Source organism: Aythya marila (assembly GCF_965140915.1).
Source record: "Aythya marila genome assembly, chromosome: 2".
In the NCBI taxonomy this organism is placed as follows: domain Eukaryota; kingdom Metazoa; phylum Chordata; class Aves; order Anseriformes; family Anatidae; genus Aythya; species Aythya marila.
In genome coordinates, this window is record NC_139043.1 from 122,019,694 (window position 1) to 122,047,280 (window position 27,587).

General features: G+C 36.2%; 1 protein-coding gene across 1 annotated transcript in view; it reads left to right on the forward strand.

Moving 5' to 3' along the window:
- LOC309874184 (uncharacterized protein C8orf34 homolog) overlaps nt 1-27,587 on the forward strand; it is a 170,269-nt gene that overhangs the window by 53,599 nt on the left and 89,083 nt on the right. The window contains exons 5-7 of the mRNA XM_082752128.1: nt 5,116-5,144; nt 11,715-11,884; nt 16,115-16,281. Of these exons, the coding sequence (XP_082608254.1) occupies nt 5,116-5,144; nt 11,715-11,884; nt 16,115-16,281 (366 nt within the window). The remainder of the gene's footprint in view (nt 1-5,115; nt 5,145-11,714; nt 11,885-16,114; nt 16,282-27,587) is intronic.

Below are 27,587 nucleotides of genomic sequence, written 5' to 3' on the forward strand. Positions count from 1 at the left end.
TCATACAGTACCTACTGTTTTGAAAATGAATTTTACGTTATTGAACTTTGAACATCAAAGTCTTAAAATCACTTTCCAAAGAGGAATAATACCACAGAGACATTCTGTACTTCATTATGTACTTCATTAGTTGTATTTGTTACAGGGGAGCAGCAGCAAGTGAAACTGTTCTGCTAAGAACTGCATATGAAAGAGCTAGGCATTTTTAAGGTTCATAGAATTATTAACGATGTGTTTTATGTTTTCTTTTGTTTTTGAAATAAAGTTAATTCCTGATAAACTAGAAATTAAGCAGGATGTCCCAGGAAGAAGGTCTTCATTGTGGAAGATACCCTTTACAAACTGGAAAAAAAAAAATCATTATAACATGGTGCAGATACATTTGAGAGGTGGCATTTTCATCAAAGAATGTGCTTTAATGATCACTTTCACTTCTCCATTTTTACTGTTCTGCTGTTTCAAATGTCTTCCATAGGGGTGGAAGATTGGGAACAGAAACCTAAGATATTTGTGAAAGAACAAAGAAGAGTTTTGTACTTGTATGGTCAATTTAATAAACCATGTTTGTTGCTATTTTTTGGTTTTATTGGCTTTTTTGTTTGTTTGTTTTTTAAAGGCATGATAATCAACCAGTCTAATATTTTAGGTACAAAAAACAAACAAAACATGTAAGTTGCAGGGTTAATACAATGTGATATGTTTTTGGGGAATCTGCTTAATGCAGGCATGATAATACTAAAGTATAAATATAAAGTTGCATTATTATATTACATTGGCTTGTAGATGTGTTTCCTTTAATCCTATTGTGCCAGAACTTTCTTGCAATCAGAAGGTACCTTGTTTTTCCATTTATTTTCAAAAACTATGCTATTGACAAGATGAAAGTGTTTCAGTTAAGACTGGCTGTGCCAGCATGAACAGCCCCACTCCAGATTTGCTGCTGATCGGAGGTGGCAGGGGTTGTGGCTGTGGAGCATTTCTGAAGGACTGTGAAATCATGTTCAGACCAATTACTTTGTTGTTCCAGCACCCTCGTAGCACAGAGAGTCATTACATTCAAAAGTAGAAACAAGTGCCCTGAATCTGTCTGTGTAATTCACTGGACAGCCAAGTGGGCTATGTCCTTGTGAAGCCTGATCAAAATTCAACACCCTTAATTAATTACCAAAGGGAGGATTTTTACAGATATAAAATTGGCAGACAGATAGCTAACTAATTCCCACTGTAAACCATGCCTGTGAACCTAAGCTGATGGTGGCAAGCAAAGCTCTCACCACTTTAATCAGAGTACTGCACTTTTTCATTGCATAAAGTGAAAATGGTGGGACTATTGTGTAGTTGTCAATCACAGTATGATATAAAACTGTAGCAAATGTTGTCTGTGAGAAACAGCTGCTTGGAAAGAAAGGGTAAAGTACACTCCTTTATTTCTGAAGGGTTTGCCTTTGACATAAGAAGACTTTCCCCAACAAAGGGAGAAGAACTTTTTCAACAGTCCCCTTCTTATCCACTGCTCAGTCAGTGGCTTTAGGCAGAGCAATGATGAAGCAGCCCTAAAACTTCCATTCTCTACATTCAGCATCACGTAGAGTCAGGCTTTAAATGCTTTAAATTGAAGGAAGTCAGAAACATTTGTTCCTAATAACTTATATTCGTACAAAGCTATTGGATTCAAGCTTGAACAAACTGGGTATGCCAGTCTCTCTGGTATTAGAGTTTTTTGGTGATTTGGATTAAGTTGTTATGAGAAACGGCCCCTTCTCATGGAATATGCTGACCCTTTGTCTCTAGCATTCTGTGATATTTATAATTACATTTTCCTATTTAGACTATATTAAAAGTATTTCTCTTTTCTGTTGCATAAAAGCCACATAGAAACAACGGAAATAACTATACCAGGTACAGAGAACATAACCAATTATTTGTTGTCAGATATACAAAATAAAGTGGAAAGAGTGTTGTTTGCAAAACTCTGATCTCAAGATATTAGTAATTATAGGTATCAGAGACAGCAAACATTGTTACTGTTATTTTGTAGAAATTAATGTTTTTTGAAGTTGTCACTGTACTGCTTGAAAATAGTGTAACTGACAGTAACCTATATGACTACCAAAAAGTCAAGTGTGCTACGAGTTAAGAGAGTAATAGAAATCCTAAATACTCTTGTATGATAATTATGAATATCAATTACTCTAGTTGCTTTTTCCACGATTCTGGATTAAACTGTTTTCCTTTTTGATATTGTGGTAGTATATACAATGAGATTAATTCTGTCTTTCATCCTCAGATTATATTATTTTTTACAGTCATTCCAGGTTTTTACTTGAAGAACCACAGTATGAAAACTGGAGCCTCTATTATTCCACATGCACCCAAAAAATCACCTCACTCTTATGATTTTCTGTCTGCTGCACACAGGAGGAGTGCTGTTCCTCAATTTCAGCAATCACATTTTGTTAGTTTGGCAACTACAAAAGAAAATTTGTAAGAGTGGGCATACACTAACGCAGTAAAATCTTGGGGAAAAAATGAGCAGCTGTTTTAAACCTACCTTTTATGGCTTAATTTATTCTGGTCTCTGCTAGTTGAGTTGTTTTACCAGTAATTAAGAGTTCTGTTAATATTAATGGGGCTTAAGCCATGACATAAAAATCTTTATGACTGGCAGTATGGTAAATCCTACCTCCTATCCTTTTTATTTTCTATTGATTCCACATCAAAGAGAGAGAGGAAAAGGTTTTTCAGGTTTGGTTACATGATTGCAGAGATAAGATTTCTAAATTTTTAAAATCTTATTTTGGTAAGATGCCCTCAGATACTGCTATACATCTACTCTTTTATCTGAGAAATATATTTTGTTTTGCTATCAAGGTAGTGCCTGCAATTTAGAAGAGAGGAAACTTGAGGTGTTTTGGTAAGTTGAATTACCAAGCTTACTCTATCCTCTAAATTCAGAGTAAAAACTTTGGATGTTTCTCACTTTATGTGTTTACATGTAACAGTCAGAGAAGCTAATAGATCTTTTTGGGTGGGGCACATAGTTGTGCATGCATTTTTTTCCAATTTGTCATTCAGTACTTCCAGTAATGATCTTTGATTAGCAAGATAGGCAGTTGAGTAGTGAAAGCATTTGTCTTTTTTTTTTTTTTTTTTTTTTTTGTAAGGAGTCTTGCAAATGACATGGTTACCTTTTGTAGTTTCCTTTGCCATACATGAAAATAAAAATACTTAATCAGTAAGTCAGCACAGGGAAAAATTGCTCCTATTTATTCATAGTTTAAATTCTAGCATCCGTTCTATGCTCTGCAATGAATCTGCTTCTTTTCTCGGTTTACTCCCAGGTTTCAAAGACCAATTCACAGAACATCATCCTCTGTGAAAGCACGTGAAAAGGGCTGTAATTTGAGGAAATAAACTCAAATCAAAACAAAATGAACTGTATTAAAATTATAGGAACTTGCTGAGAAGTTTGTATGTTTGGAGAAAGCATTGTGGTTGTAAAATGAATTGACCGTGGTTGTGCAAAATAAGCCAAATGTGATGGAGAGCTTGTTGATGGGAATCAAGTTTTCAGGGCTGATATAAAGAGAATTTTGAATTACATTTTTTTGCTACCTCCAAGAAAATATTTATCTGCTCTCTAAGTGCCCATACAGTTTTGGGGATTGAAGAAAATAGATTTTATAACACATTAAAGTTCTCTTGAATGATTCAGGTTGGTGCAACCTGCTGATTATACTGTATGGACGTTAGTGTAGTGTCTGGCCTAAATAAAAAACTCAAGTTCTTGAAACATACGAATAGCTGTGAGGGGTGGAACAGTTAGACAAAATGGATCTTGTTCAACGTAATCTACTTTATCTACTTCATATCTCCTTTATCGTCATGGAATGATTGACAGTATTCTGTTAACTCTTTACATATTTCTTATGGGTTGATCAGGTCTTAAAATACTAATTGCAATTCTGTAAACAGTTCACTGTATTTAAAACAAAAATCAATATAAGGAAGTCATCTGAACTCAGAATTAGTAATGTGGAGTTAATGATTAAACCTACAGTAATAAAAGCAAAATTCATATAGTTAAGGTATACCAAATAGTGATGAATAAAAATGTTATGGAAATAAGCTTTTAATGTTGCAATCTTTAGTGCGATTTTAGAAAGAATAATTCTGTTCAGCTGAAACTGCATATTTTGCAATATATCACCAGTTGTGTTCCTTAGAAGATGTCTTGATTACTCAATATGAATTAGAAAACAACTATTAAGTACATGTTCTTTTTATGCATGGGTACTTCCCCTCTATTTTGACTACCTGGAGATGCTTTTCTTTGGTTTTTGAATGGAAGTTCTATGCTGATAATTTTTCTTATCAAACCTCACGGGAACCTGGGAAATGCTTTGCTTTCAATAAATCTGAATTTTCAATGTGATGGTATTAAATGTGTGATTAGTTGATCTCACCTCTTGATGTGACTGAGAGGTAGATATGTCATAAATTCTGAGACCAGCTGTGCATATCTAATTTGCTACAGGACAGTCATAGTTAAGAGAGTTTTCTGACATAATGAAAGCAAACACAGGAAAGGCTCATGCAGAAAGGCATGAGTCATGAAAAACTTTTGCATTGGATTGTGAAATTTTATGAGATTTTACTCTCTTTAAATTCCTTTGGTTTTCATAGAAACACCTTTATGTTGAACCATGGAAAAAGAGAGAAGGGTCATGCCCCTTTGCCCCTGTAATTGTATCATAATACTATGTATTCTGGTCAGGATGAGATTTGCTTAATAACGTGCCCATATTTAAATACTAAATTGATGTTTTAAATTTAGAAAGCAGGTAGAAGTATACTTAAGCTTTACTAGCACCTCTACTGTATCCATTTCCATAGTTTTTTGATAATTCATTTTGACAACATTGCAGCTGAAGAAAGTTAAGAGCGTATTGTTTCTAGGCGATTTCACTAATGCAGCAAAATATGATACATCGAGTGAGTGGTACAGAATAATATGGAAACTTTTCAGAGTTAACTTACTTATTTATTGCAGTGAAATGCATTTCTAGAAAGGATGTTTCTAATTTTTTACTTTTTTAATGTTGTTTTTTTCAGGCATTGCTATTTCTGATGAACTTGATAAGGTAAGATTTAGTGTATGCCTGATGAACAGGCAGCTGATTGTGATAATTTTAGGCAATGAGAACTACTTATGCCTGTCCAGGTACATACTCTTCAGTTCTTTTGGGTTCAAAGGAAGCTGGGGTATGGAAAGCTATATGGGTAAGTACTGCATATGTTGATGCATTAAGAGCTTGATCCAGGATGGGCTGTTAATTATGGAAAAAAAAAATCTCACTGAGATTTAAGGGACTCTTAATGAGGCCACGAAAATGCTTTTGATCTTAATATACCATCTTTGCTTAATGTCTGTTGTGTTACTTTAATGGTGTTCTTTTGGAAATATTAAGTTTTGAGTATCTTTAATTCACAAAGTCATATGATTGGGTGACTTTCTCACTGTCAGATATGATTTGAGAAAATATTTAGGAATATTTTCTGATCTGATCACGAATTCACAGGCCATAAAGATCAGTCTTCAATTTCTTGCTGAATTCTCCATACAATAATCTCTTCTGTTTTGACTATTTTGATACGCTACACAGTGAATTTTAATTTTAACTGTAATGAACTCTATGCTGAAAGAGTAATCCAGCTGATTTATCAATGTTCCAAAGGAAACAGAACACATTTTCCTTTCCTATTCTCACCACTGGACAGCAGGACATGTACAGTGCTGAGAATAATAGGTTGTGTTCTTGGTGTCAGAAACTACTACTGTCAGGGAGGTAAGATCAAAAAACATATAAGGCACAGGAATATTTCCTGATATAAGATACAATTTTTAAAATGTCTTCTCCTGGTAAGATGAGAGTACAATCCTTTTTGACACAAATGCATATGAAATAGCTCCCCTGGGTTCTGCAGGAAGGGCCAGTGAGACAACGTTGATCACTGTTACCATGCAATCATGTGCATGTGAAGCTGCCATTTCAAAACCATGGCCTTTATTTATCATTTTGGCCTTGATCTTGCTCTATCCCATTGCTCATATTAAAAATATAAAAGGAAACTTAAGTTTCCTTCCCACCATTAACTTAATTGTGCTCAGAAGTGATGAGAAAAACATCTAGCAAAGCCTTTCCTTTACAACCCTTTTATTTAAAAGTACTAACAAAGAAGTCATATTAATTTAGCTTTGTTGAAAGAAATATGAAAAGCTGCTTTGAGAGCGTGGGGGATGGGGGAGGACTAGAGCCTGTTATCACATACTTCTCCACTTATAAAGAGAAAATTCTGTTGGATTTTTTTTTTTTTTTTCCAAGGTGATAGATTATTTCTCAAAAAAGTGTGAAGGTTGAGGTGGGGAACATCATCGGTAAATTTCTTCAGGATGTACTCTGAGTGAAGAGTTAATTTTCCTTTCATCACCATATAATTTATTTTTTCGAATTTAAAATTGGAAATATTTTTGTATAAAACTTGATATAATGTTACATGCAGTGAATAGCGCACACTGTCTGACCTTTACAACAACTTTACAATATTACATCTGCTTTAACATCTGTTAAACATCTGAGGACAGGTGATGTGAATGCTCTTGAAATCAAAAATTACTTGGAAAATAAAAAATTTTAAATACAAAACTCTTAACATACTTCCTTTGTGCAGCCCTGCTCAACTGGCTTACAGGATAGATTTACTGAAAATACTTTCTGTCTCCATGGGCTTAAGTGAACTTCAGTACTCTTGTTTTGCCCCTTAAGGATTTTGAATGAACGTAAAGGCTGCACCTGTATGAAGAAGTTAAGCATGGCAAGGACCATTCTGTGAAAGGAAGCAGCCCAGGTTCATGTTGTTAAGCCCTCTGTCCTCCAACAGGGCAGCTACAAGCAGCCTTCCCCCTAGGAATGATCCCTTGCACCTATTAATCCCCAAAGTTTCTTGTGACATGTTTGTAAGAGTGTTATTTGGCTTGGGCCAGAATCAACCAAGGACTGCCTGATAATGGTTTCACAGTATATACAATTTAGTTTGATCTCAACTGAGCATGTTCCTAATCAATGTTTATATTTTGGGTATAAATGTAGCCAAGTTCATTGTAATTCCCTTCCCAGAAGTACATGCTGATACTACAGCTTCCTTATCTGGGCTGCAGCAGCAAGGAATCATTTTTAAAACCACATTCATACCTGGATTTTGGATTAATCATATAACCCTTCAGGTGCATGTGGTAGGTCCCAAACTTGGTATTGGATTCTTTTATACTGTTGGCATTAGTTAGACATCAAGAGAGGCATAAAATTAAGCATCATAATAAATTACTCTATATGCTTTTCCTTGCTTTATTTTTCTGACAGTTGAGAGCATCCTTGCCAATTGGGAAAGAGCCCATAATCCTCTTTAATCTGTGGTTTAAATTATGAGCCAAGAGAAAACAGAGAAAGCTAGTGTATGTTTATCTTTGTTAACATTCAAGGATATGTTTTTTGTAAAAATAATTTCATTCTGGCTGCAATAGCCTTTAGCCACTTTTGTCAGGTGAGTACTTGATCAATATGTCTGGATGATGTAACTCCTCCTCCAAGTAATCCAGTTAATTTGTTTGTTGCTTAGTTACCCAAACATTTGATTTTGGAAAACTAGTTTGCTCTGAATTGCAATCACTGCTCTGTAAGGGCATTTCATTTAAATAGACTCACATCAAATACCTGCTATATTACCTTTGTGCCAGTACTCAGGGTTTTAGACCAAGATAAAAGTAGAGAAAACATGGGCAGACTTAGTCTTTCAGTCGCATCGGAAGCTTTCAGTTTGATAGAGTCTAATAAAATTTCAGAATTTTATTGGCATAATTGCATAAAAAATCCCTAAAACTACTGCATTTAAACCAGATTTATTGTATAGATTTCCTCCTCCTGCATTTCATTTATTTCAGATTTTCAGTTTGGTTTCATTTCTCTTGATGATTCAGCCCACTTCTTACTCTAGGCTGGGGAAGCTGTATAAAATCAGCAACTGACACTGCAAGTACAGTGTGTAAGGAAAGAAAATTAGAAGGGATGTCTTGTGACTCACAGATTTTAGGGCTAAAGTATAGAGTTAATATGTTACAAATTTCTGAATCAACTCACCTTCTTTACTGCTGAACAGAAACAACGCATGAAGGGTGCATTTTTCAAAGATCCTCATAAATGCCAAGAATTTTCTGTAAACAGATAAAGAAATTGAGCTAGAATTTTACCCTTTCTGTGAAATTCTAATTTGGTTAAAACATTCTTGAAAAATGCATTGAGTTCACTATGAGTTTGTGTTTTCCCCAGGTCTGTGAGGACTCTAGAAGACCCTACTTCTCTGTAAATCACATAGTAAATTGTAGTATGTGTTGCGTTGTAACATGTCTGCATTGTAAGGTACATTGAGGTAAAATTCAGCCAGGATGCTACAGTGTGTATTTCATGCAGTATGTTTCAAATTTGTATAATTGTTCCCATTTCAGCAATAGTTCTGAGTCAGACCGTGGAAAATAAGGACTCACACCTTTTCATCTTGCCAGTCAGAGACTGACTAAAATAATGACATTATAAAACTATTTAAAGGGGCATAAGGCAAGGTTTATTCATCTTCTGGCTTTTAATTCTCTAAAAGCTTTACAAATATTTTCCAAGAGTTATTCATTTATTTTTATTTTTCTGTGCTGTGTCTAGGGTATGCTTTCTTCTGAGTAGTATTACTACAAATAGTACAGGTTATATTTAACAACTACTCTACGTCATCAAAAAAAAAAAAAAAGAAGTCTGCTCACACCAAAGTTTCCCTCACTGTGGAGGTTTTCTCAAAATCCATATAGGCAATTAGAAATACAGAGCTTTTAAAGTTATGCTTAAGCAAATGGGTACACAGATATTGATATGCTCCCTCATAGGGGCTGCATATCACAAACACATCTCAAGTCAATGTTAGATGAGACTTAGCTTTCCTCCAGTCTTCCTGTCTCCTTATTTCCACATCAAGTAAGCTTGAGGCTGTCAAGTTGGTAGCTACTGATAGGGATGCTAAGTGGATGACACTGGACAGAACCATAAGACAATGGTGCACACCAATGTCACTACCAATCTCTTTATGGGGGAATAAAAATTGGAAATCAGTTAAGATTCTAAGGTTTATATTAAACAAACAAACAAACAAAAAAGAATAAAAACTTGACTGGGAACAGAATGCTTCATCTAAATTGATTAAAGCTTTTGAAATAAGGTGCCAAACAAACGCCTCAGTGTTCTCAATAGAGCTGTCTCTGATTCCCCATTTTCTGTTTTCACTGTGGTTGCTTATGTAGTTGAAAGGAGGAAAATAAATTAGGTCACTGAAACTGTGGTGCACTAATTAACAAGATTCAAAAATGGAAGCAAGGTAATAAAGTGAGGCAAAGCATGACTATGTAATGTAAATTACATTTCTGTTAAGCAGAGTATGAAAGTACTACTTTAATCCATGAAATGTCTAGAGAAGAAATCAGCATAACAAGGACAGACACCGCATTCACGGTTTACTTATTCACATTCTGGTGGTGCAGTGTACAGTGTCTGGAAAAAGTTGCAGTACTGAAAAAAGGCCAATTTTTAGCTGTTCTTCCTTTTTTTGCTTAGGTAACTTACAGCTTCTAACAAGATTGACACTGCCAGTTGTTGCAAAGTTAAACTAGCACAAACCTTTTCTTTTCTTTTCTTTTCATTTCTTTTCTTTTTTTTTTTTTTTTTTAATTATGTATTCATTATTAGAAATTATCCAAGGGAGAAACGGAAGAGAGAAAATGGCTAGGGTAACAGAAAGAAACTTCAGAAGGGGCCAAATACTTATTACTTACAGAAACTATTGTAGACACCAATAATGAAGGCATTATGTGCAGTGAATTTTTCCTATCTCATAGGCATATGATGGTAGTCACACCTGTTACAGGTTATACCTGTCAAGTGACCTGAGGCCACCATCTACATTAGCTGGCTATGCCACAGCACCAGACAGATACATAAAATATATATTAATAAGAACATAAAATAAAATAAATAAAAAAAGACATCAGTGTTTAGATATCCGAAAACCACTGAAGTCATGGTGTTTTTCTCAGATTTCTGTATCGGCTGTGTTTAATTTTCAGTGGTCATACCTTGCAGAAAATAGGCATAGTGTGAAAAGTAAATTCAGTTGATGGAAAACTCTGGACAGATTAGTATAGAGAGTGCAGTGTGCACTCCACACAGACAATGCAAATTGCAGAAAACAAAATAACAAGAGTGAGTGAGTCAAATCCAGGGGCTATTTTGTCAGATAGAAGCTTTTGGAATTTGGCTGAGCAAGAGTACATCTAGCCAGAGTGGGATATATATTTGTATGAAAGCAGTTTGCACATTTTTTTGTTTTTTGTTTACTTTGTTTAATTTCAGTAAAGACCTCTACTTCAAATGGGCTTTTACCATATCTGTATCAATTAGTAGGAGACTTTAAAATGGTTTGTTTTCAGGAGGATAGGAAAATATGGTTGCTAAGATAACTAATCACTGTCCTGTAGTTTTTCTAGATGTTTCTTGTTTGGGAAGTGTTGTTTTATGGTAGGAATATTTACTGAGATACTGATCTAAGTAACACACCAAAGGATTTGTTTTCCTATTTCTTTCTGTCTTTAGAAGATAGGAATAGACTACATGTATCTCTCTCCTAATTAGGAACACTGTATTTGAAATGTCTTTGCTATACTAGAAGAGTTTATTAAAGCAAAATTAATATTTCTGCTCCATTGTTTCATTATGTCTATTTTTTTGTATCTATGCTCAATGCTTTTTTTTTTTTCCCTTCAGTTTGATTGCACTGTTGTACTTGACCCTTTCTCAACAACCTTTCTCATAACACTGAAAAATGAAATACTCACCATTTCACAACAGTTTTCACATACAATTTTTAGAGACAATTTGTTTTCATTATTCTATATTCCTAATATAAATTCAAAGCAAATCACCACTATTGTTTTGAATATTTCAGTTTCATTTTGCTTGGTTCTAGTAATCCTCTTCAGCTATCTTCTTTCAGTAAGTGGTTAAAAATATGAGTACTAGTTTCAGAAATGCATTTTATTAAAATGTTAATACCATTTTCAGAATTGAAGGATACATTATGTAAATCCCAGCAGGGTTATTTTTAAAATGCCAAATGCAGATGTATTTATCAGTTTTGCATTTATACATCATGCAAATAAGAGAGATGCTATTAATCTACAACAGTCTTTTGGTTGGGATGTTCATTATGCAAGTGACCTCATCTGTTGCTTAGCATAACTGACACCATATGGGTTCTAAGAATTGTGCATTTATTAAAAATATGTAATTTTTCAATATGAATTGATAAATACCAGATTCCTCCAGTTGATATTGAAAAGCAAGGAGAGGTTTGAGGCACCAGGGTGGGCAAATTTTTCTTGGAATTTTTTTAACAGAAATCTTTAACATACTTTTAACATACTGCTTATATATATAACATATTGCCTCTTTTTTTTTTTTTTTTTTTTTAAAAAGAATTGCATTATTTTCTGTCTTTTCCTCTTTACATGTCCAGTTGAAAATAAGTACAGTGCTTTTTTATTTTATTTTAATTTTTCTCTTCAGGACACCACGGGTTTTAATACCCCCCTTCTCAGACCTCGTGTGATTGGAGAATGGATTGGTCGTGAAGAGAATGATGCAGATCCACTAGCCGCTGAGATGCTGCAGCCACCAATACCAAGAAGTAAAAATGAGCAGTGGGACAGTGAGGATAGCAGCAGTCCTGGTGGAAGGTGGGATTTTTGTTCTGCCTAGAAATGTTATATATTTTTTTCATTTCTGAAGGAGAGCTTTTATTTTTTATGAGAGCAGAATGCAGGACTTCTAAAGTCCAATCTGTAGTGTGGCAGCATGCACAATAAATGGGAGACACTGTTATGTGACTAGTTTCTTACGGTGCTTTTGCATATGATTAATTTATATGAGTTACCAATCCCATGGTTTTATTCCCAAGCATAAAGCTAAGTGCATGTTGACAAGGTTGGGATACATTGTGTAATGTTGTGATGTATAGCTTCATTCAGGTCCTTCAAACCCTTTTATCTTTCAATGATAGGTAATTGTAAGTTAATCTTCCTGGCACTTTAGTGATAAATCTGATTTTTTCTTTTTAAAGGAAAGCTACACAAGGGAAACAATAGCTATGTTGTTTATAGCAGGACTTCCAAAATTCATCTTCATTTCTTGAAGAGAAAATTGTATTCTCTGCAGTAAATACCTTCCAATGATTCAGTGCGCTTGACTAAGGCTGGAGGAGTGTGTTTTTTTGTTAATGTGCTTTAGCTACATAGAAGAGTTCATCATTTTTCCAAGTTGTCCATTCGACATGATTTAAAGATATCTCTTTCTCACAGAAAGTTAAGCATTTGCAGCCATGCTTCTGTTAATTACCTAAACACCTGCTGTTCTCCGTCAACCCTGTAGCTTTTCTCTTTGGTTATAACTAGTACACTGACTGCAGCAGACACAGTTTGCTCCCTCTTTTAAGGATGCAGAAACTCTAATTTCCCTTTGAAAAGGCGTATATGCCTTCGCTATGTCCTCCATGTGTTCGCTACATCGGAATTCTCTTCCCTGTCACATAAGAAACTAGTCTGTCATTCGCTGGACTCTTAGAAGCTGTATTTATTAACTATCCATGCATGTTGGGAGTGATTGTTAACCATGAACGCATCATAGTGTTTGGTGTTTTTTTTTTTTGGGGGGGGGGGGGGGGAGAGGGAGGGGAGAACTAGGGGGTCAGTGGGAAGCTACAAATACTACAATTTCAAAGTAGAAGCAGCATATACTAATGATCCCTTAGCCAGACTTTGGACTGGAACTAACAGAACTCAAAGACTGAGTCCCTCTACTGCAATTCCTGGGAAAGTAATGGAGTCATTGCAGTCATTGCAGCTTCATTGTGAGGGTCTGGGTTTCTATTTATCCTTATTCAGCATTCCAAGTAAAGGACACCAAGTAAAGATTTGTTGCAAGTTGCAGAGGGTATTGAGAATATTGTATCCCTTCTCTTAATAGGAAGAAGCAGAAATAGGCTGATCTCTAGATGGGAGCAAAGAGATTTAGTTCTGAGTGACAAAGATCATTTGGTACAGAGTATTTTTCTCTGTAGAAGGTGATACAAGCTGTGAGAAACATTATAGATAATGGTATAATGAAGAAAAATACTAACGGCTTTGAAAGTAGTATTTGAGAAGTCTTGTTGAGTATCATGAAAAAAATCACATTGTCAGAAGTATGGAATAAGGAGAGTATGGGGTACTTGATGTAAGAAAAGAATCATGGGACACTGATATCTTTTCAGGTGTTTTAGATGCAATGAATGCAGAAGAGATGTTGAAAAATATGTATCATTAAGTGGGAATACTGATTTTCAGTGGAAATTAATGACTACTAAATTATGTGCTGCATATGGATTTAAATTTGGATGACTGATTTTATGCCTGGGATAATTCTTTGCTTCATTAGCATTTCATCAGGTTTTGTAAAGCATTTAAATAAAGCATGTTTGCAGTCTTGCAAACTAATATAAAATTGCAGTACTTAGATACTTTAGTACTAAGATAGTGATAATAATGAAATTGATGCTACCTATATGTGGAAGTTCAAAAGACCCATATTGATCAAGGTTAATCTGAATGTTCACTAATAATAGGAAATTTCTTCAAGGTCTGATTCAGTTATTGAGAATTAAAGTACTACAAGCAGACTTTGGCTATACACCAAATGCATGAGACAGTAGGAAATAATAATTTAGTTTTAATGTAACATTTATCTAGTACCTCCAAAAATAGATGGAATAGCATGTCTTTTTATTAGACTAAATGGAACTCAAAGTTGCTATCACTTGTTGATATAGGCTAAAATAATTCAGTTACATTTTTATCTGACAACTGAAGGAGGGAGTGATTTAAAATTCATATTCAATGTTTACAATTATGTTGTTTAAAATCTGATTTATTAACACTTTCAATTAGAAGTGATATTTTGTTCATCAGTAACTATCAGGATTTATGTGATAGACCAGCAAACTCTAAAAATTAATTCGAATCTTGATTTACAGCATAAGAACAAGAATGTAATTGTCCCATTATATCAAAGTAGTAATGTTTCCTTACACCTAAACATAATGAAATATTACATAAATAACATTTAACAATGACTATATATGTAGTCACATACACTCACGCCCATATATATATACATGTATATACATACATGTATATGTATATATATATATATATAAAATCTTAGGATATAGTCAGAAGATTAGTAATTTTCATATTCATTTTTAGAGTAATTGCCATCAGTGTCTTATATGACTGCCTCTTTCTCTGTATTGTTTTCACAGAGCTTAGCATATAAGTTTTTTTCTGTTGGGTGGAAGCGGAAGCTGGGAATTCTATAGTATCTATAGCATTCTATAGGGAACTGAATAGGCTGCAGAGAATGGCATATTCCTGTCGACCAGTGCTTTGCTGATAACCTGTCCATTTTCCATATCGTTTTCAGCATAAGGCAGTACCTAAAGTACTATGCTCTATGTATGGATGTATGAGCTGTCTGCTTTTTCTCTATTTGCAGTCATGATCCTCACTTGTCAGTCCATTCATACTGGAAACCACTATTCCCTCTGTGAGAATTCCTGTGATCACGAGCAACAGAAATTTCATACAGTTTTTATCTGAAAGCCAGACCCAGTTACTTAAAAAGGAAGGGGATTAATTTGGAGCAACTGAAAGGACAGATTTCACTATTACTTTGACTGGGAAAGGTAGTGTAGCCACACTACCGCAGCTGTTTTGGTGATGTCTTGTCAAACTGATGAAGGGTCACCATTTTGCCCTTAATGTTCTGGGTTGCTGCAGAGGAAAGACTACACGTGTCATTGGTTTTATACAGCTCTCTGTTGCTGCTAAAGGAGTAAGACAAGCTATTAACATTGGATAGGGGACCATATAAAAGTGCTAATAGGAATCCTGCTGGTACTGAGCTCATCTTTCAGAAATCAGGAACCATGAAAACATGATTAAATTCATTTCCATGCCATTGCCACTATTTTTCTACATGAAAAAAATATTGTGGAAGTTCTGAGAGGAAGCATGCCCCTTGGGAAACTTCCCTAAGGGGCAGCGAATGTACACAGTGTGGATTTTGGGTGGTTTTTCATTTGATGTTCTTGTATCTCAGAGCATGAAATGAACTGGAGCTCACAGAGGCCCTATTCATAACAACATGTCCTAAACCCCAAACCTGCTCTACATCCCCAAGGTCCATTTTATCTTATTAGTGTTTATTTTTGCAGGGAAAATGATCTATTGATTATACTGAATTTCATAATTTGCAAAATATCCATCTTCCTGCAACAAGCTATGACAACCTGAGGTATTCCTGATACCCTCCTACTTCTTTCTCATTGTCTTTATCTTGAGATTAGAAGGAGTTTGAAATTGTTAACTATAGCAATTCCTGCCTTAGACCCTTCTGCTAACTTCTGTGCAGTTCAGTTGTCTGTTACTTAGGTTAGGGGCACAAGTCAAGAAACTATAATGAAGATTGTTGTAACTATGAAAACCTTAATCCTATGTGATTGTGATAACATAACTACACAGTGGAGTAGTTTTTGTTCTCAGCTTTGTTGTTGTGCGACCAATGCCTTAACAATACTCATCAGTAATTAACATCCTGTTATGTATGTAACTTATTTAGACTTGATAAATACCCATAAAGTCAATGGAAATTTTCCCATCACTGTTCAGTCAAAATTGTAGGTAAGAACTAAAAGCACAGTCTGATTTATAGCATCTAATGATCAGGGCATGAGAGGTTACCAGTAGGTTTCTGTGGTCTGATGGTGCTAACCTTCAGATCTGGATGACTTCATGGGCTACAGTGATTTGAAAAATGTGTGACATATTTTATAGACAGTATCAGTAAGAGAAAGTTGTTTTCCTCCCTCGCAGCCTAAAAATGGAGCCAAAGAGCAAAGGACTGAAACAGCAACAACAACAACATAAGAAACTGCTGGCTGCCATGCTTTCTCAGGACTCCTTTGATTCAGCTCACAGCACAGCTCCATCTGTAACTGAAGAAGATATTGACAATGAAGACGATGCAATGGAACTGCTGGGTAACTGCAAAAAATTATATGTATTTTCTGATGCTTCTTTTTTTAATTAGAGGTTAAGCTTAAAAGTGTAGTATCCAATCACACACAGGTTAGTTTGAATCTTCTTCCTGTTTTTGAAATATCCAGTAACTGTGTGATAGTTCTTAAGGTTTAACTTACGACTTTCAGGAATGTCATGAAGGCCATATATATATGTGAAGAAACTGCCAGCTGCATCAAAATTCCATGCAAGTATCAAATATTTCAGGTGTTTAAAGTAAAATTAATTTGATTTCCTACATAATGCACTTGAAGGTTCATCTTGGAGAACATACTTAAGTACAAAGAGCAGAAGTAACTTTTACAGGCTTTTATCTTGTTCTTCTTTTACTTAGACATTTCACAGTCCTAACTTCATTGAGTTTTTTTGAGACTTACTAACTACATAAAGCTTGCACGATATTAATTAATAACCTCTACAGAGGATTTGATTGTAATGTTTCCAAAAGATTGTATTACATATTAAATCACACTCTAGAAACTTCTATGCTCACTGCAACCTCCTTTTCCTGGAACTGCCATTTACAAAAGGATGAAATTTTTGTAGAAATTTAATTACTCTCTTTTCTGCCATTTTTAAAAACTTCAGCATAAGATGCTTGAAAAGTACTCCTAGACTTCAATTATTTATTTACTTGGTTTTAGTTTTTGCCATATAGAACTTTCTGAGAATCAAGGCACATGAAATAATAGAGCCTCAGAACAGCTCAACATTCTTATATTTGGGAATTCTATCACAAACCCTTTGTTCCAGATTGGATGCCAATCTAAAAATTAGAAAAATATATGATGCTTTACTGTGATTCTGTTATTTTTCTGTTGCTTTCTTATTGCAGTTTTCATAGAATCACAGAATAATTGATGTTGGAAGGGACTGCTGGATTTATCTAGTCCAACCCATTGCTCAAAACAGTCAACTAGAGCAGGTTGTTCTGGACGTTGAACAGTTGGTTTTGAACCTCTACAAAGATGGAGACTAGAATGTTTCAGGGCAACAAGTTTCAGTGCTTGACTGTGATGACAAAAAAAATTTTTTTTTCTTTTTTTTTTTTTTCTCCAGTAATTTTAAGCTTGATTTATTTGTATTTTTGAAAAAGAAGACATAATAGGCTGGATCTCTTCTGTGCCACAGTGGGCCATTCATTTATTCTTATAGGAAATCACACTATTTGTGTCTAAGGTCTTGCTATCTCCACAGCGTCAGTTGTTATTTCCAGAAATCTGTGGATCCCAGTGAACGCCATAATTAGTCCGTAGCTGTCTCATCTCTTTATTTTTTTCCTGAAGTTTACTAATCTTTCCAACTTTATTATCATAACGTAAAAAGAAAGCTGAATGACTATCTTGTGCTTTTATAAACCACAAGACTTTTCCAAAGTAAAATTAAGTAGGCATTCTGTGGCATTTAGAAGGAACAGTAGGTAAAAGAGAGAGAGCGAGGTTGTTAACCTCATTACATGTGACATAGAATAGAATCTTTTATTAACTTCTGTGGGGATAGTGAGGCCAAAGGTACCCAGTACAAGTTTGCTTCTCCTATGTGTAGGTTTTCCTCTAGCCACTTGAATCTCTCAAATAATCTGTATTCAGAAAGTCAGTATGAAGCAAATTATCTTTTTTAGTGGCTTGACCTTTGTGCGGAATATTATTGGTGTACAAACCAGTGTGTTTTTTATTTCAGTATGTTTGCTTGTTTTGTTTCTTTTGTTTTGTTTTAAATAAGGACTCAATTGTAAGAGTTTATCCTGGTATTTTTCCTGGTTTTAAGCCATGTAAAACTTACTACATTTTTCTACCATGCATTTAACTGAAACTGGCTGAGTTTATGCAAAATCAACTTAAATTCCTGAAAGGACACAAACAAGACCTCTGATCTGAGTAGAGGTTGTTTAAGCACTTCTCAGATTCTGAAGCAAAATCATATCATATCCAATGAATAACCATGCTTATTGTTATTATATATGGCCATGTTATAGTAACTAACACTGATAGCAAGGTCAATATATACCTATTAGTTTTGAAAATTCTGTGCTTCTGAAAGACTGTTTTTTATTTTTATTTTCATTCTTGTTTTCCTTTGGGCTTATAGTACATTTTATACTGGGTATAGCTTTTAGGTTATACTCTGCAGAACTGCTCAAAAATTGAGGCTGTAATAAAATGTTACACAGGAAGGGAATTTTATTTTATTTTGAAGGTAACATAAAAAAAATTAAGTTTCTGCAAACATAGTTATCTTTCATTGCAGTGTTTTCTAGATCAGTAACTGTGTGATACTGGGACTGAATTTTCTTATGTACTGCATTAATCCATTAACTGCTTTGATGCTTTTTACAGATTCGGTATAACTACTTCCAAATCATGTCTTTCGCTGAACTGCAGGGCATTGTTACATATAGCTACATGACCATTTAGAGTTCATTATTCATTACATATACAGCCCTTTCTTAAAAACAAAAACAAAAACAAAAAACGAAACCACATATCAATTACAGTATTGATAATAGAGGATTTTGATCTGTACCCTACTTATAATGCAGGTTTCTGCAGAGCAAATACTTCCATCTTTATGTGTATGTCTTGATTCTCTTTAAGAGAATCTTTGTCAAAGTTTAGTTGACTGACTTAGGCATTAAAAGTATGAAACTGACTTTTGGTACATTTTCTTCTAAAAAACACCCAGTAATTATACCAGAATTGTCAATGAAGGTTTAGCTAGAATGGAACATTCAAAACAGCTAAGCTATTGCACTTCTAATGGGAAGAATGCATTTCAGAAGAAATATACTTCATTTTTATTTCAGTTATCACTGTTTATGTGCAATTTAGAATGCATAGGAGGGCTGATAACACACCGGTAATTTTTTAAGTGCGTTCAGCTGTGTGGGTGGTTGACACAGATTACTAGCAGATAACATCAGAATGGAAAGGATCTTCTTGACTTTAAAAAAAAAAACAACAAACAAACAAAAAAACAGAACTGTAGCTATAAAATCACATGTATTTGTAAATATAAAAAAGGTAATGGGATTGAGATCTGTGACTGAAAGTTATATCGGGGGCTCATTTTATATGTATAGCCATGCCAAGTATTGTTTTGTAATATAGCAAGCCAAAGGTGTTCTTTGTGAAAGTCCACAGTCCTTTTGGAATTCCATGACATTTTGGCCTAAGATTTTCTTTGTATTTAGCTCAAGTCCACTGAGACTTTGAAATCATGTTATTTTCTCAGTTGACACTTATGTCCATTGGAGTGGATTGTACTCAGTCACCAAATTGTGTCCTATTTGGTTTTAAAACAGTCAATTCTTTGGCTTAGTGTAAGAATATTGAGTTGTTTTTTGGACACTTGAACCTATATTTATATTCTTGAACTTTTAACAAATAAGGAAGATGGAAAAGAAATTACGTCTTGTTTTTCAGAATATTAATATTTGGTCATAATGCTCATTTACATGTTTTGTTGTTGTCCAATCTTTAAGTATACTCACAATGTTAAAAAATGTTAAGCTATGCTATGTATTACAGCATAGAATATAATAGGTAACTGTGAAGCACCACTCTAAAGATAAGCATACCAAGGAAGATCATATTTGCATCATATCCATGATCTCAATGCAAACAATCACATTTCTGAGCTAAATTTAAGTGTTTGCAGTATCAGGGCTTGTAAAAATATCTATTTTCTTCTGAGCTGTTTTCATAGTAATGGTGTTTTTTTGCTCAATGTGTAAGTCTTAAGTGAAAGTTCAGTCTTTTACGTTGTCTTCATCATGTTTGTTATGTGTAATTCTTGTTATGCAGTAAGAAACAAGAATTTTTAAAGTTAGAAATGCTATTTAAGTAATATTTTTTTTTTGTTTATGACTTTGGGAGATACCTGAAGTGTTCTGTTTGCTTTAATAACTGTTCTAATTTTTGCAAGTTCTTTTTTTTTCTTTCTTTCCTCAAGAGGTTCCTAAATGTCAAGTATTTAATCATTGTGAAACCCCTGAAAGATCGACAGTTGATATATTTACATTTTATAACAAGGGGGCATAAACAGAATTTAATTGAGATTGAGTTGTTTTACCTTACGAACAAAAGCAGTGTCCAGTAGCCTATTCCTTATATAGCCTGTATTGTTTTTGCAGTAATCTCTGAGTGTCTGAATGTGAAAGGGTGCACAATCTGCAGTGCTTTCAGTACAGTTCTTCTCGTTCATCAAAAATTCCTGATTTCCCTGTTTCCTAGACTTCAGCAACATGCAGGAAACAGACTCTAAACTTGATAAATTATTCCAGTATTAGCAGCAGGTTGCTTCTCTTTGTTGTCTCTCCCAAGTGGACAAAAGCTTGTCTTCCAGTATGTGACTGGAATATATCATTTGACAGAAGAGGAGCGGCAAGGCCCTGGGAAAGGTGATATACAAGTTGTACTACATCTTCAGAACAGTTTTCTGGCCCACAGCTTGTTTTGTTTAAGTAGAACGATTGTGTGGGAAAAAGCTGCATGAATTGCTCATCATGGTGCCCTTTTGCTGACTTTTCTTATTTGGAAATTATTGAGAAATCGGTAACATTACCTGTTGAACATCTGCTGTGTAGTGCATGCACAGAAGCTGACAGTACTGGAAGACAGTAGGCCCCTGGCATGCAGAGGCTAGCTGTACTGTACATTGCAAAATCTTCAGTGATGGATGTAATGCACTGGCACCAGTATTTGTTATAGACTCCATAAGGTGCTGATTTAAATATCCCCTTTTTCTGTCTCAAAAAGCTTAGGTAATCTTATATCGCTTCAGATGCTGGGAACCCTGTGTTGCATAACAAGGGCATGGTATGCTACACAGATCCAGCTGTGCTGAGATGGAGGCACATTATGGTCCTGAGAGCACTTAAAATAAAGAATTTAGTTTAACTTTTCTTATAAGTAGAGAATTCCATTTGGTATTTATATTGTCAAACAAAAAGATGTTCACATGAGAACATGGTCTTCACTTTTATGATAGCTGCCAAGTGGAAATTGACTACAGTCTTCTCCCTTGTGATTAGCAGACTAACTTTACCCTGCAGCCAAGTGATATGTGCAGCATAGCACAGACCTGCTCATGCTCAGGTTAGTTGTTATTTGGATCATAAACTCCTTGTTGTACATTAATCCTTGGGTATGGATCACCAGCAAGCAGAAAAGTCAGTGTAGCACTGTATTTTCCTGCCACTGGAAGAAGGTAAATTTATCTCTGTCTAGTCAGAGATAGTGATCACTGTCTTAACCCAAATGAAGGGAAAGTGATGATGGCAGCTATTTATCTCGTGTTCTTATCACCAAAAGCTAAATCTTTACATTCAGTGCAACAATAAACATTGATGTTCTCAGATTTAAAAAATAAAAATAAAAATTAGTAAGGTGTAATTCAGCATTACTATTCTGTTAAAAAAACAAGTGTGAAGTGGTTCATTTTACAGTCTTCAAAAGTCAAGTGAAATGTGTGTATGCATGATTCTACTATCCTGCATTGCTACTGCCCTCCTACTGAAATGTCTGAAAAAGGTTACTGTGGAAATAAATACTTATATTCAGATTTTTTGGAAGCTGCTCTAGATCATGCTTTCAATTCTCATGTCTTACAGAGTCGTGGTCAAATGATTATTCACATTTTATGGAGCTGTTCTTATGAAGTTTTTTGTTTCCTTCAAATTTCAACAATTGGAAGAAGAGGCATGTTATGTATCTAAAAGAGAAAGAAAAAGGCACTTTTTCCCCTTTTCATTACCTCCTGCAGCATGAAAAGCATTTACATGCTTTTGTGCTCCTTGATGGCTATTTCTGGTGCAGCAGAAGGATTGCATTATATGAACCAGACTTGTCATATCAACAGTCATGATGTTGCTGCTCTATTAATGACCAAGTTTTTTTTTTTTTTTTGTGAAATGTAGTTGACTTCCTAAGTGATAGGTATTTGACATTTGGTGACAACAACTGAACTTTTCTTTAGAGTCTGATATAGAAGATATACTTGTTCATACCCATTTGAATAATGCTACTTGATTCTAGGAAAAATATCAATAAATGCAATTTACTGTTACCACAGTTTCTAAAAGGTCCGATCTTACATTTGTCTTCAATCTTTTATCTCTATGGTAGGCAATTTCTGATAATCTTAATTACCAGGTGCTTTGAAACTTAAAAGATTTGGAATTTAGATAGACAGCTAACAACTGAAGGCAAAAGTTCCAGAAGGTAATTCTTTCCTTTGTGGTGGATTGAGCTCTGACAGCAGCTAAGTACCACACAAGCCCCTTGCTCACTCACTACCCTGCAGCAGGGTGGGGGAGAGAACAGGAAGATCAAAAGCAAGAAAACTTATGGGTGGAGATAAAAAGAGTTTACTAAGTGAAGGAAAAAAAGTAAAGCAAAGAAACCCCCCAAAATAAAACCAAGGTTTTATTGCAGAGCATGACAATATATGATGTGGAATATTCCTTTGGTTAGTTTGGGTCAGCTGTCCTGACTGCATCCCCTCCCAACTTCTTGCCCACCTAGCCTGCTCACCAGGGAAGCAGGGAGCAGGGAAGGGGTTTGTGGTGCAGATGGAGAAACACAGAAGGTCTTGACGCAGTGCAAGCAACTGTTCAGCAATAGCTAAGATTGTGTTGCCAACACTGTTTTGGTTGTGGATCTTAAACACAACACCATATGGATTACTAAGATCTACTTTAACTCCATCCTAGCCAGACTCAGGACATCCTTTAAAGGTATATTTTTTCCAAGTCACTGCTGCCTTTTTGAGGACTGAGAGATTCTATTGACATGATGAAAGGTTCTACTTGCTCTGTCATTTCCAGGGACATTGTCCTGATTCCTTTTAGTTAAAAGCTCCTCTTCTCTTCCTAAGACAGGCTGATCATTTTAGTTAGGTCTCTTGAAATTGTTCTCCAATTTTATGTCACTGTTCACTTATAGCTGATTCTATTCTTCCCAGAGTTCTTTTAGACCATAATTATAGATTCCAGAATGTCTTTCATGCTTACCCTGTGTCTCTTGTGTTCTTAGCTTCTTAATTAGTCTTTGTTGTGCACAAAGACCATAGTGCACTTCTGAGAAGTGACTATATTTGTCACAGAGGGTACAGTTTGTAAATGATGATACCTCTCTGGGATTCTTATGCTATTTCTTAAGTGTGTTGTAAGTGGAAAAGATTGTAAAACCTGCAGAGCTCAAAAGAGGGCACTTTGGTTACTATACAGATGACTACTGATCTTCTGTGAATTTAAGAAACAGTCTTTCCTTCATGCAATGGTATTTGCAGTGGTATTGGTACTTACTTCTCACATTCTTCCTTTTTAAAATGTATGTTTAATTATTTCTTTACTGTAGTTGGTTACGTGCCATTTTCCTACAGTGATCCATGCTCAAGATCTAATCTTGAGAATGTGTAAGGAATATTGAAGACCAGTGGAAGGGGAAGGAGAAAGAGAGTAGCAAAGAATCAGCTAAGGTTGTGAAAAGGAATTTCTATTTTTAAAATGGGCAGCTACGGATACTTATTTACTCATATGCAGTTTTTCTTCAGGCTACAATGACTAGCTTGTTAGTAAGCATCAATAAATCCTTAGCTTTTTTGCTTTTAATAAAATATATGCATTGCTATGCTATCCCTTAAAAAATTAAAAATAAAGCAAATCTGCAAGGATCTGTTTTCTAGAGAGAAGTCATAAACTTTAAAACTACTAATTTTAAAACAATTTTTAATGTATTACACCTGTCACTGAATACCTGTGTAAAAATGTAACAAATGCCATATTTTTCTGTTTCTGCCAATATATGAAGTCACTGACGCAAGAGACACCTGCAGGTGTGTTTAATGTCATTCACAAAGTCCATTGATTTCAGTTCATCTTGTGGTCCTACAATGAAAGACAGCAATATCAGTGAGAATCTTTTAGCTGATATGAGTTTAAACATCAGTCTATCTGGTTATTCAAAGAATAAGACTTTGATGTTAAATGCCTTAAAACAGTAGAATCCTGCTCTTCAGTTTTACTGTTGGCAATATTACAATTCATGTTTGATGAATTAGACTTTTTAGACTGTCAGTAACTTCTAGTTATCTTAGTAAGTTTTACAGTTTAGTTAAGAGGCTCTTTGTAAGGTTAGAATAAATTATGAAGTGAATTAGTCATTTATTGCAACACTTGTGTAGTTATTTCTGGTTTGATAAGCATAGCATGGGTTGCTACTGAAGCTGATCGTGCTTCATATTGCTAAAGGGAAAAGGGAGAGAGAAAATCAATTGTAGAGTTACTAGATTCTCTTCAGCTGAAATGAGTTATGTATGAGCCAATAAAATGTTTCAAAAGAATGATTCATTTTCAAGAGATATATGTGTACCGCGCACATCTCATGATGTGCAAGAGCCTGAAATATCATTTATGTAGAGTTCACATAGGGAACCAAGGCTTATTTTAAACCTACACCAAGAAAACAGAGCGGGGACAGTGTGCAATCCTAGTCCCTTGATTGTCTAAATCAGAGACCTAAATGTCTGTACTAACTTTTATGGTCCATATACCTGAGATTTCTTTTCAAGAAAGGCAGGGGGACATGGCAACTTGGTATACATTGGGTCTCATTATGACATGATACTGATCCCAATACCATGGGATCTGTCAGATAGTCTTCTACACTTGTAAATGCTCACAACTCTGATGTTTCATGGCTGTGGAGATACAGAGATTGCTTTACATCAGGTATAAATAAGAAGCAGCTTCTTCCCACCCAAGCACCATTTATAAGAAGGAAAAGAAGGTGGATCTTCTTAGCCCACTCACTCCAATCCCCAGTCAAACCTCTCTCCTCACCTCCGGATATGCCAAGAACATCTGGTGTCAGGGAAATAGTAAAGAGCTGTGATCAAGTCAGGTGACATCTATTAGATAACGTTTTAAGCTATGAAGTTGCTATGAAGTATGTCTTGATGAGTACAACAGTTTTGTGGAATGCATTGCCACAGAAAGTTGTGGAGATGACAAATGTAAATATACAAGACTAGAGACATTCATGGAAGATCACAGAATAGTTAATGTTGGAATGAACCTCTGGAGATCACACAGAATCACAGAATCACGCAGAATCACAGAATCACAGAATTTCTAGGTTTGAAGAGACCTTAAGATCATCGAGTCCAACCTCTGACCTAACACTAGCAGTCCCCACTAAACCATATCCCTAAGCTCTACATCTAAGCGTCTTTTGAAGACTTCCAGGGATGGTGACTCCACCACTTCCCTGGGCAGCCTGTTCCAATGCCTCACAACCCTTTCAGTGAAGAAGTTCTTCCTAACATCTAACCTAAAACTCCCCTGGCTCAATCCCATTCCCCCTCGTCCTGTCACCAGGCACGTGGGAGAACAGACCAACCCCCACCTCGCTACAGCCTCCCTTGAGGTACCTATAGAGAGCGATAAGGTCGCCCCTGAGCCTCCTCTTCTCCAGGCTGAACAAGCCCAGCTCCCTCAGCCGCTCCTCGTAGGACTTGTTCTCCAGGCCCCTCACCAGCTTTGTCGCCCTTCTCTGCACCCACTCGAGCACCTCCATGTCCTTCTTGTAGCGAGGGGCCCAAAACTGAACACAGTACTCGAGGTGCGGCCTTACCAGAGCTGAGTACAGGGGGACGATCACCTCCCTAGCCCTGCTGGTCACACTGTTTCTGATACAAGCCAGGATGCCGTTGGCCTTCTTGGCCACCTGAGCACACTGCTGGCTCATATTCAGCCGACTGTCCACCATCACTCCCAGGTCCTTCTCTGCCTGGCAGCTCTCCAACCATTCCTCTCCCAGCCTGTAGCTCTGCTTGGGGTTATTGTGCCCCAGGTGCAGGACCCGGCACTTGGCCTTGTTGAACTTCATGCAGTTGACCTCAGCCCATCGGTGCAGCCTATCCAGATCCTCCTGCAGAGCTTTCCTACCCTCAAGCAGATTGACACACGCACCTAACTTGGTGTCATCTGCAAACTTACTGAGGGTGCACTCGATGCCCTTGTCCAGATCATCGATGAAGATATTAAAGAGGACCGGCCCCAGCACCGAGCCCTGGGGGATGCCACTAGTGACTGGCCTCCAACTGGACTTGACTCCATTCACCACGACTCTTTGGGCCTGGCTATCCAGCCAGTTTCTAACCCAATGAAGCGTGCGCCAGTGCAAGCCAAGAGCAGCCAGTGTCTTGGTCATGTGGTCCAACTCCACTGCTCAAGCAGGGATACCTAGAGCAGTTTGCTTAAGACCATGTCCAGACATCTTTTGAAAATCTCAAATGAGGGAGACTCCACAACCTCTCTGGGCAACCTGTGCTACTGTTCAATCACCTGTACAGTAAACATGTGCTTCCTGATATTTGACATGCTGGCAATACTTTGTCTGATGCATCCAAGAATACTGTCGGCCTTCTTAGCAGCAAGGGCACGTTGCTGACTGATGTTCTGCTTGGTATCTACAAGGACTCCCAGGTCCTTTTCTACAGAGCTGCTTTTCAGCTGGGTGGCCTCCAGCATGTGCTAGTGCCTGGAGTTGTTCCTTCCAAGCTGCAGGACTCTGCGTTTCTCCATGTTGAATTTCATGAGGTTCTTTCAGCCCACCTCTGCAGCCTGATGAGGTCCCTCTGGATGGCTGTGCAGCCATCTGGTGAATTAGCTGCTCCCCCCAGTTTTTTTGTCACCTGCAAATTTACTGAGGGTGCACTCTATAACATTTTCAAGATCATTAATGAAGGTGTTAAACAAGACTGGACCTGGTATTGGCCCCTGGGGTGCTCCACTCGTTACCGGCATCTAACTAGGCTTTGCACAACTGACAACTTGCCCTCTGGGTCAGCTGTTCAGCCAGTTTTCAGTCCACCTCAGTCTGCTCATCCAGCCCAGACTGGTATCTTGATCATTTGAAGAGATATAATCTGAACCTATATATTTGAGGACTGCATCCTATACAATTTGTATCCCTTCTAGGGATTTTAGTGGCTGAATTCTTGTCTTATGACTGTCACAACTACCTCATACTTTTCTACCATATCCTGTCAAGTCTGTTTAAAGACACTTTCTAACATATGCACACCGGATACTCTATTTTTAGTATCTAGAGGTGAAAGCCCTCTACAGTCATCTGTCAGTCTGTCCAGCAAGTGTAATTTCAGTCTTTGCAAAATGGCAACATTTTCTTTCCACATGCAGAATCATTTACATTATGTTGTCATTGAGAAATGACATTACTGGACTTGTAAAAAAAAATCC